This window comes from Coregonus lavaretus (assembly GCF_964263955.1).
Source record: "Coregonus lavaretus genome assembly, chromosome: 1".
Classification (NCBI taxonomy): Eukaryota; Metazoa; Chordata; class Actinopteri; order Salmoniformes; family Salmonidae; genus Coregonus; species Coregonus lavaretus.
In genome coordinates, this window is record NC_139988.1 from 70,375,288 (window position 1) to 70,387,292 (window position 12,005).

The window sequence follows — 12,005 nt, forward strand, 5'->3', positions numbered from 1 at the left end:
GTTTTCAACTCATAATGATCGGCTATGAAAAGCCAACTGAGAGACCTGAGCCCTAGGACCATACGTTGGGACTACCGGCCGTGGTGACTCCTTGCTGTCCCCAGTCCGCCTGGCCTTGCTGCTATTCCAGTTTAAACTGTTCTGCCTGCGGTTATGGAACCCCTACCTGTCCCAGACCTGCTGTTTTCAAACTCTTAATGATCGGCTATGAAAAGCCAACTGAGATTTATTCCTGATTATTATTTGACCATGCTTGTCACTTATGAACATTTTTGAACATCTTGGCATGGTTCTGTTATAATCTCCACCCGGCACAGCCAGAAGAGGACTGGCCACCCCTCATAGCCTGGTTCCTCTCTAGGTTTCTTCCTAGGTTTTCGCCTTTCTAGGGAGTTTTTCCTAGCCACCGTGCTTCTACACCTGCATTACTAGCTGTTTGGGGTTTTAGGCTGGGTTTCTGTACAGCACTTCGAGATATTAGCTGATGTAAGAAGGGCTATATAAAATAAAATTGATTGATGAGGTCGATGGAATTGTCCATAGAGCTCCAAGACAGGATTGTGTCGAGGCACAGATCTGGGGAAGGGTACCAAAACATTTCTGCAGCATTGAAGGTCCCCAAGAACACAGTGGCCTCCATCATTCTTAAATGGAAGAAGTTTGGAACCACCAAGACTCTTCCTAGAGCTGGCCGCCTGGCCAAACTGAGCAATCGGGGGAGAAGGGCCTTGGTAAGGGAGGTGACCAAGAACCCGATAGTCACTCTGACAGAGCTCCAGAGTTCCTCTGTGGAGATGGGAGAACCTTCCAGAAGGACAACCATCTCTGCAGCACTCCACCAATCAGGCCTTTATGGTAGAGTGGCCAGACGGAAGCCACTCCTCAGTAAAAGGCACATGACAGGCCGCTTGGAGTTTGCCAAAAGGCACCTAAAGGACTCTCAGACCACGAGAAACAAGATTATCTGGTCTGATTAAACCAAGACTGAACTCTTTGGCTTGAATGGCAAGCGTCACGTATGGAGGAAACCACGCACCGCTCATCACATGGCCAATACCCTACGGTGAAGCATGGTGGTGGCAGCATCATGCTGTGGGGATGTTTTTCAGCGGCAGGGACTGGGAGACTAGTCAGGATCGAGGGAAAGATGAACGGAGCAAAGGTCAGAGAGATCCTTGGTGAAAACCTGCTCCGGAGCGCTCAGACTGGGGTGAAGGTTCACCTTCCAACAGGACAACGACCCTAAGCAAACAGCCAAGACAACGCAGGAGTGACTTTGGGACAAGTCTCTGAATGTCATTGAGTGGCCCAGCCTGAGCCCGGACATGAACCCGGTCGAACGTTTCTGGAGAGACCTGAAAATAGCTGTGCAGCGACACTCCCCATCCAACCTGACAGACCTTGAGAGGATCTGCAGAGAAGAATAGGATAATGTCCCCAAATACAGCTGTGCCATGCTTGTAGCGTCATACCCAAGAAGACTCGAGGCTGTAATCACTGCCAAAGGTGCTTCAACAAAGTACTGAGTAAAGGGTCTGAATACTTATGTAAATGTGATATTTCCGTTGTTTATTTTTAATAAATGTGCAAAACATTCTACAAGCCTGTTTTTGCTTTGTCATCTTGGGGTATTGTGTGTAGATTGATGAGGGGGAAAAACAATGTAATCCATTTCAGAATAAGGCTGTAACGTAACAAAATGTGGAAAAAGTGAAGGGGTCTGAATACTTTCCGAATGCACTGTATGCAGGAGGGCTAGGTATGTTTTTTGTAAGGGGACTAGGTATGTACACAGTGCAGATACATTCCATCAATAAGATAGTGGACAAAATAGATTGTTTCGAAATGTCTCAGCTGTGGCTGTTAGTGTGTGTGTGTGTGTGTGCTGTAAAAGGAGTGGATGCATATAATCTAGTAGCCTGAGGCATTCATGATATAAGCCTACATTTGTGTTAAGCATTATGGTGTATGCAATATGATCTGTTGATGACTCATTGTGTTTTAATTACATAACATAAACTAGGCTAGATTAATATGACTCAGAGTCAGAGACATTAGATGTAAGATAGGCCTAACCTAGCTGTCATGACTAAAAGCTCTGGGTCAGCATTTGTTTGCAAATGTAAATATTTGGTCACATGCAGAAAAAACACAGACTGACTGAACTTTGAACCAAAACATGAATTGTAAGTGTACGGAGAGAAGGTTTCAGAGAATTTTCTATTTTTACGCAGTTTTCTTTATTACCTTATGCATCAGTCAAGTCAGACAAGCATCAGATCTTCGGTCAGGATTGGAATATTGAGATATTGAGCAGAATCCAATTAATTTGGTTGTAGGCAGACATACAGTGTCTAGTGAAATTCTTCACACCACTGCACTGTTTTCACATTCTGCAGCCTTAAATTAAACTCAAATGAACAACAATGAAATGCAACAACAATGAAATTGGAATTTTCACCTACTGGTCTAAATAACCTATTACACACTTTCAAAGTGAAAGCAAAATTATATACATTTTCAAAAAATGTATACAAAATAAAACGCAAAGATTTATTGATTGAGTAGGTCATCATACTCCTTGCTGTGGCACATCTAAATACATTCAGGAGCAAATATTTTCATGAAAAATCACACAATTAGCCTAGTTGAATTGGGTCCATCTGTGTGCAAAAGTAATGGTTCTCATAAAACATTTTAAACTCTGTATATTTAAGGTCCCTTAGCTGGTTAGTGAATTTCAAACAAAGATTCAACCTCAAAGTGACCAAAGTGCTTTAAAAACATGTCAGGCATACATTTTGAAATAATTCCAATACACTGAATATCCCATTGTTTATGGTCAAGTATGATGTTAAGCTGTGGAGGGTGTATAATATCACCATGGCACTGTAAGGATCTGTTCATCCTTCCTAACTCAATCAAATGTATTTATAAAGCACTTTTTACATCAGCAGATGTCACAAAGTGCTATACAGAAACCCAGCCTAAAACCCCAAACAGCAAGCAATGCAGATGTAGAAGCACGGTGGCTAGGAAAAACTCCCTAGAAAGGCAGGAACCTAGGAAGAAACATAGAGAGGAACCAGGCTCTGAGGGGTGGCCAGTCCTCTTCTGACCGGGTGGGGATTATAAGAGTACATGGCCATTTAAGGCCAGATTGTCTTCAAGATGTTCAGCAGGGTCAAATAATAATCAGCGGTTGTAGAGGGTGCAACAGGTCAGTACTTCAGGAGTAAATGTCAGTTGGCTTTTCATATTTTCATAGCCGAGCATTCAGAGGTCGAGACAGCAGGTGCGGTAGAAGAGTCGAAAACAGCAGGTACTGGACAAGGTAGCACGTCCGGTGAACAGGTCAGGGTTCCATAGCCGCAGGCAGAACAGTTGAAACTGGAGCAGCAGCACGACCAGGTGGACTGGGGACAGCCAAGAGTCATCAGGTCAGGTAATCCTGAGGCATGATCCTAGGGCTCAGGTCCTCCGGGAGGGGAGGGAGAGAAGGAGAGAGAGCATTAGCGTGAGCATACTTAAATTCACACAGGACACCAGATAAGTGTGGTCCTCTGTAGCTCAATTGGTAGAGCATGGCGGTTGTAACGCCAGGGTAGTGGGTTCGATCCCCGGGACCACCCATATGTAAAAATGTATGCACACATGACTGTAAGTCGCTTTGGATAAAAGTGTCTGCTAAATGGCATGTTATTATTATTATAAGACAGGAGAATTACACCAGATATAACAGACTGACCCTAGCCCCCCGGCACATAGACTATTGCAGCATAGATAGTGAGCTGCTGGAGAGACTGGAAATGCTCAGGGATATCACTGTGGGGCCAAAGGTGATTTTAAAACAGCCACGTAGTTCATTGCATGACCTGAGAGAAAAACTATGAATGGATCAACAACATTGCATTAACTACACATTACTGGCCTGTATGACAAAGATGAAAGAAGGAAGCCTGTGCTAATAATCCATTCCAAACCATCCTTCCTGCTTGCAACAAGGTCGTTAAGCAATACTGTAAGTGAACATGGCAAAGAAATTAACTTTTTGGCATAAATGCAAAACTTTAGGTATGGGGCATTTCCAGCACAAAACATCAGAGTGAACTGTCATCAACGTATGCTTCCGTATTCTCCCCTCTCTCTTGGGACATTCACTTGCCTAGGCCCCGTAGACGTATCGAAAGGATCCCACCCTGGTCACCAATGTAGCCGACCGATGTAGAGAGAGAGAAGTGCCTTAGCGGAATGCAATCTTACGAGCCTGCGGTCCAGAGACGAGACCGCTACCGTCTCAGGCAAAAGCCCAGGCTCCTAACGGAGACAATATAATTGTCATCACTGCATGTTACAAAAGTAAAAACATAACCTGTTTGTCAACTCCTTCAACTAATTGTATATTGAATGTATACAATGTATGTATTCTCTCTTCCCCTCTTTCCCACCTCTCCTCTTCATCTCTCTCCCCCTTTCCCTCTTCCTTCCCATGCCCCATCTGTCTGTCTTACTTATTGTACTTCTCTCTCTCTTCTCTCTCTGTCTCTCACTCTGTCTCTATCTCTCTGTCTCCGTCTCCAGGTGTAGAGGAAGATGAGGACGTGAAGGTGATGCTGAAAGGCTCCAGCATGGTGAAGGTGCGCTCCCCACGCTGGCAGAGGAGACGTACGCTGAAGCTGCTGGACGATGGAGTCACCGTGTGGTGCGAGTCCGACAAGTTCTCCAGCCGCTCCAAGGCCCAGCAGTCCTGTGAGTGTGTGTATGTGTGTGTGTGTGTGTGTGTGTGTGTGTGTGTGTGTGTGTGTGTGCACGTGCATCCCCAATCCATTCCCCATAAAACAGAGCACCAACATCATTGAATGTAAGCCTACTCTATAACGTAATGTTCTTACTAGATTGTTATCAGGTTATTACATAACTTAGCTTTTTTCACTTTTAGTAACTCTGGTATAAGACAAGTAGGCCTAATTCCAGACCTTGTATTGGAACTTGTAAGGCAGAAGAAGGAGATATTTCAGGGAGATGGTTCAAGAGGGTATGCTTTTTATATGCACTGAGTGGAGGGCCTTTGGTTGAGTTGTAGTTGATCACAGACTTGGCATATGGGCTTGTAAGGTGAAACACATGTAAATACAACCCCTTATTTGGGCTGTGTTAACGCCCTGCTTTGGGATGTGGTGTTCACTGTACGTACTCATACAGGCACACACACAAACACACACACACATACACACACACACACACACACACACACACACACACACAAACACCACTCATTATAGTACTGATGTATTTTCAACCTATCCTAGTTTAAGATGAAACACGGTCAAATTAAAGGACATGATATGGTGGTAGGAGTTTCCCTCGACTGTGGTTTGTCCCATATAGTTACCATACAACACAATCATGGGGTACCACGCTCAACTTAGAAACATGCCCTTCAATTGCTGTAATAGTAGATTTGGATTATGATGTGGCCAAACGTGTGTGTGTGTGCATCATTTTTGCCAAATCTACCTTTAAACTTAAACCTGAGCCTCATTTCATTGTAGATGACCTTACTGTAGGAGAGGTTGTAAAATATGTAAAATACAAATAAATAGATATACAGTGAGGGGAAAAAGTATTTGATCCCCTGCTGATTTTGTACGTTTGCCCACTGACAAAGACATGATCAGCCTATAATTGTAATGGTAGATTTATTTGAACAGTGAGAGACAGAATAACAAACAAAAAATCCAGAAAAACGTATGTCAAAAATGTTATAAATTGATTTTCATTTTAATGAAGGAAATAAGTATTTGACCCCTCTGCAAAACATGACTTAGTACTTGGTGACAAAACCCTTGTTGGCAATCACAGAGGTCAGACGTTTCTTGTAGTTGGCCACCAGGTTTACACACATCTCATGACGGATTTTGTCCCACTCCTCTTTGCAGATCTTCTCCAAGTCATTAAGGTTTCGAGGCTGACGTTTGGCAACTCGAACCTTCAGCTCCCTCCACAGATTTTCTATGGTATTAAGGTCTGGAGACTGGCTAGGCCACTCCAGGACCTTAATGTGCTTCTTCTTGAGCCACTCCTTTGTTGCCTTGGCCGTGTGTTTTGGGTCATTTTCATGCTGGAATACCCATCCATGACCCATTTTCAATGCCCTGGCTGAGGGAAGGAGGTTCTCACCCAAGATTTGATGGTACATGGCCCCGTCTATCGTCCCTTTGATGCGGTGAAGTTGTCCTGTCCCCTTAGCAGAAAAACACCCCGAAAGCATAATGTTTCCACCTCCATGTTTGACAGTGGGGATGGTGTTCTTGGGGTCATAGGCAGCATTCCTCCTCCTCCAAACACGGCGAGTTGAGTTGATGCCAAAGAGCTTGATTTTGGTCTCATCTGACCACAACACTTTCACCCAGTTCTCCTCTGAATCATTCAGATGTTCATTGGCAAACTTCAGACGGGCCTGTATATGTGCTTTCTTGAGCAGGGGGACCTTGCGGGCGCTGCAGGATTTCAGTCCTTCACGGCGTAGTGTGTTACCAATTGTTTTCTTGGTGACTATGGTCCCAGCTGCCTTGAGATCATTGACAAGATCCTCCAGTGTAGTTCTGGGCTGATTCCTCACCGTTCTCATAATCATTGCAACTCCACGAGGTGAGATCTTGCATGGAGCCCCAGGCCGAGGGAGATTGACAGTTATTTTGTGTTTCTTCCATTTGCGAATAATCGCACCAACTGTTGTCACCTTCTCACCAAGCTGCTTGCCGATGGTCTTGTAGCCCATTCCAGCCTTGTGTAGGTCTACAATCTTGTCCCTGACATCCTTGGAGAGCTCTTTGGTCTTGGCCATGGTGGAGAGTTTGGAATCTGATTGATTGATTGCTTCTGTGGACAGGTGTCTTTTATACAGGTAACAAGCTGAGATTAGGAGCACTCCCTTTAAGAGTGTGCTCCTAATCTCAGCTCGTTACCTGTATAAAAGACACCTGGGAGCCAGAAATCTTTCTGATTGAGAGGGGGTCAAATACTTATTTCCCTCATTAAAATGCAAATCAATTTATAACATTTTTGACATGCGTTTTTCTGGATTTTGTTGTTGTTATTCTGTCTCTCACTGTTCAAATAAACCTACCATTAAAATTCATGGGCGGTGTGTTCAATTGGGCGATATGGGCGACGCACTGCCAAACGGGAAAAGGAAGGGATTTTTTTTCTAATCAATTATATCATGGCAACAGTAGTTCAGTGTTCACGTCTGATCTGCCAGCCACTAAATGTCCAATCAGGCTAAAGTCGTGCTTCAAATGTCCCCGCCCGTTTTGGGGCGATTTCAGTCAGGTTGAAAATCGCCCAGAAGTCTCTCATAGCCTCTAATGTAAAATATTTTTTTTTCAAATTTCTGAGCTTTCAATACATTCTCTATGGGTGTCTGAGGGCTTGCACTTACGCGCTTTCGTCATACGTAACGTAACGTAACCATGAACGGCAGACAGCAACGCTTGGACAGCGACTGGTGTAACCGACATGCACCATCTTTCAGAAAAGATTAAGAAAAATGAGCTGTCAAAGACCCACATTGATAGCTGTTTGAGATTGTCTGCTTTGGTGAGAGTGAATATTGCCACTCAACTGGATGAGGGATACAGGCTAGCTGTCCGCCGCCACAACGATGAGGTTAGCAACAGCAGAGTCGTGAACACTGTCTACGAGAATCGAGACGACCTCATAGAATGTTTTGAAGCCATCCGGACGGGTTCATTGGGTTCATTTGACCAGCCCACCGTACCAGAAGCTACAGAATAAGGACATCGATGCTGTCTTTATCAAACGTGCCCTCGACAGCTTCGCAAGCAGTGTGCAGGCCATAAGGTAAGATAAAGATTAAACAATATCATTCGATCTTTCTCAAAGCAGAGCTTTATTTGAAAATGTATGCATGAAAGGAGACTGCATTTGTGTTTGAAATTACATTATTGTCATTATATATGGCCAGTGGTGTAATCTATCTTATTTTATATACTATGTGTACTGTACAGTGGTGCTCATAAGTGTATGAACACATTCTAAAGCTGACTAAAAAGAGGAATAAAAAAATAAAAAAATCATCTTTTGGAAATTGATCTTAATGACTTAATTAAAAAAGTTGGAAAATCCAACCTTTAAGGACACCAATTTTCGTTTCTTTTTTATTCCTCTTTTTAGTCAACTTTAGCATGGGATCATAAGCTTATGAGCACCACTGTATACTGTGCTGAACATCCAGGCTATGTGAGACACAAAGGCTAACTTAAACACTAAAGACTTTATGCATCCCTGCCCATTTTAAGTGGAACTGAAGTATTTGTACTATACATGGATACATTGCATATACCTGTGCATCACATAGACAACAATACTGTACAAAGCCAACAAACACATTGGTCTGTTTGCCTTCAGGGACTCCTCTCAACAGCAGCTGCAAGAAGCAACAGGAGCCAAAAGACCCAGAACAGCTTTGAGAGAAGAGGAGAAGCAGAGGCTGTCTGAAGAGGTCTGCAACACCATCCTGGATCACACCAAAGAAAGGTTCTCTTTCTCTGGCCACCTTGTGAGTGCTACCTTACTGCAAGCAGACATGTTTGAAAGGTACTGCCATTCAAAAAAATAAAAAATCTGTTCATGTTCATTTTTACAAATCTATACAATTGGCCAGAATATGGTTGTTCATATTTACAAATCTATACAATTGGCCAGAATATGGTTGTTCATTTTTACAAAGCCATACATATTGTTTATGCAGTGTTGAGGAATGTGAAAGAACACCCTTGATTATTTTTACTGTGATAACTTATTTTGCTTTTGTAAGCCAACACTTTTGAGATCAGTCAATAAATGCTTCTGGTATTGACTTATATGCTGCCCCTGTCTTCATGTTGTTGCTGGACATATCTTTTTAAAAATGTGTGTAGGTCACCTAAATCATCAGAAAAATTGCCCCTCCTGAGAATTTTTTCAGGAGCCGCCACTGTTAAAATTATAGACTGATCATTTCTTTGTCAGTGGGCAAATTTACAAAATCATCAGGGGATCAAATACTTTTTTCCCTCACTGTAGCAGTTACTAATCCATTTATACCTCTGGAAAGTGTGGAGCGTGTCAATAAAGAAAGACATATTGCATGTCATCATTCTTACACTTCATTCAGCTTCAATCTTAGTACATAAATTGCTACAAAGCAGTTTAAGTGTTTGAAATCTTCAAATTACAATATTGTAACATACAGTGACAGTGAATAACAATGTGAGGACTATACTTAGATATACAGGTTTGATTAACACATTAAATCAATGCAATCTGATTCTGTAGCTTTTCACACTTTAAAATAAAGCAATAGAAGACATGTTCATTAAGAAGAGTATACAAAAATAGATTGATACTGTATATCTCACATGAACAAAAACAGAACAATATAGTTGCATTCTTAAAAAGAGGAAGATAGTTGACATGAGCTCAGTTGATAGAGCATGGCGTTTGCAATGCCAGGGTTGTGGGTTCGATTCCCACGGGGGGCCAGTATAAAAAATTAAATTTATTCACTAACTGTAAGTTGCTCTGGATAAGAGCGTCTGCTAAATGACTAAAATGTAAAAAAATGAGCATATGGTGAACACTTCATTACAACCTCTACATTTCATCTTCTATGATTTAATGGAGTAAAGTTGCCATGTAACAAAAAAGGTAAACATCTACATCACACAGTACATAAATCAAACAAAGGCTGAACAAACACTATACGCTACCCATGCTTTTGTCCTTCTTATCATATTTTGGATTATCAGCCTATTAACGTCCTTTTTTCATTCTACTCTCCTGGTTCTTCTAAAAGCCCTTGAAAAACAATATACGTCATAAGGAAGGCTGCGTCTATACTTGAACAATGGATATAGCAGTTGTGACAGAATATTGTGTCTTTGCATCTGACTGGTTTGATAGCATGAAAACTGACACAGGGAAGGCCTATAACAATATGCACATGCTGTTCTCTTTCAATTGACATGTCTCCATTTTCGACAAGGCTTCTAAAAACCTCTTCATGTTCTTCACGTCTTCATCCCAGAACATCTTCTGAGACTGGACATAATCTTGACTGCTCCTGGCAGCCGCAGCATTGTTTGGAAGCAACGCTGAAAGATTGAAAATTGCACATTGGCGACTGTCATCAACAGCAGTTGCTGTTGCATTGTTTGCGAACAGTGCTGAAAATGAACCTTGAAGTGAACTGGAAGACCATGTGTCGTCTTCGGGAAGTCTTTCCTGGAAGAGTTGATGGCTTGGAGGATAGGGGCTTGTTCTACATCCACACATGTCACCAGGGTCACAATGTTGTTCTTGACTACATCATCAAAGGGATTGATCAGGCAAGATAAAATATGCTTTTGCACTTGATCTAAGGTCAACACAGAAGCTTTAGTCACAAAGCACACAACATCAACGCCAGTGATGCTCCACTTGTCCTTGGTCTGTTTCAGATATGTCATAGTGTCGTCACATTCAGAAACTGTATTTACTTCTCCCCCTATGTAATTAATGTTGAGAGAGAAGTGGATTGGAAATCCATCCTGGTGATTGATTTCATATGCAACAACATAAGTCCAGTTTCGTTGGGTTGGCTTGAAACGGAACCCATCCTCCCACTCAACTCCCAGGATGCAGTTGATCATGTTACTGGTGAGTTCAGGTTTTCGTGAGCCACCGGTTCCAACTAACAGGATTGTCTGCTTGGGAGCTCTGCTTACCAAATCTGCTTACCAAATCTGTAAAGCTTGAATTTGTTGTACAAAACAAGTTCATCAAAGGGATTGATCAGGCAAGATAAAATATAGTTTCTGAGGTGGAAGTTGGAAGAGTTATATTTGGGAGTTGTGGTGAGGGAGGCCCCGCTCTCTCCTTTCCCAGATGTTTAGTTCATTTCATTCCGATCTCCTCTGCATTATTGTAGCCATCTGCTGCAGCCTGTCAACTATGCCTCTGCCTATCCCTGTTCTCTCCTCTCCGCACAGGCTACACAAACGCTTCACACCGCGTGGCTGCTGCCTCTCTAACCTGGTGGTCCCTGCACGCACGACCCACGTGGAGTTCCAGGTCTCAGGCAGCCTCTGGAACTGCCGTTCTGCTGCCAACAAGGCAGAGTTCATCTCAGCCTATGCTACCCTCCAGTCCCTCGACTTCTTGGCGCTGACGGAAACATGGATTACCACTGAAAACACTGCTACTCCTGCTGCTCTCTCCTCGTCTGACCATGTGTTCTCGCATACCCCGAGAGCATCTGGTCAGCGGGGTGATGGCACAGGAATCCTCATCTCTCCCAAGTGGACATTCTCAATTTTTCCCCTGACCCATCTGTCTATCTCCTCATTTGAATTCCATGCTGTCACAGTCACTAGCCCATTTAAGCTTAATATCCTTGTCATCTATCGCCCTCCAGGTTCCCTTGGAGAGTTCATCAATGAGCTTGACGCCTTGATAAGTTCCTTTCCTGAGGATGGCTCACCCCTCACAGTTCTGGGGGATTTCAACCTCCCTACGTCTACATTTGACTCATTTCTCTCTGCCTCCCTCTTTCCACTCCTCTCCTCCTTTGACCTCACCCTCTCACCGTCCCCCCCTACTCACAAGGCAGGCAATACGCTTGACCTCATCTTCACTAGATGCTGTTCTTCTACTAATCTCACTGCAACTCCCCTCCAAGTCTCCGACCACTACTTTGTATCCTTTTCTCTCTCCCTCTCCTCCAACACTACTCACTCTGCCCCTACACAGATGGTAATGCGCCGTCGCAACCTTCGCTCTCTCTCTCCCGCTACTCTCTCCTCTTCCATCCTATCATCTCTTCCCTCTGCTCAATCCTTCTCCCTCCAATCTCCTGATTCTGCCTCCTCAACCCTCCTCTCCTCCCTTTCTGCATCCTTTGATTCTCTATGTCCCCTATCCTCCCGGCCGGCTCGGTCCTCCCCTCCAGCTCCGTGGCT

General features: G+C 43.4%; 1 protein-coding gene across 1 annotated transcript in view; it reads left to right on the forward strand.

The window, feature by feature from the left end:
* Window positions 1-12,005, forward strand: part of plcd3b (phospholipase C, delta 3b) — a 95,950-nt gene that overhangs the window by 21,714 nt on the left and 62,231 nt on the right. Inside the window, exon 2 of the mRNA XM_084169462.1 lies at window positions 4,582-4,749. Coding sequence (XP_084025588.1) covers window positions 4,582-4,749 — 168 coding nt within the window. The remainder of the gene's footprint in view (window positions 1-4,581; window positions 4,750-12,005) is intronic.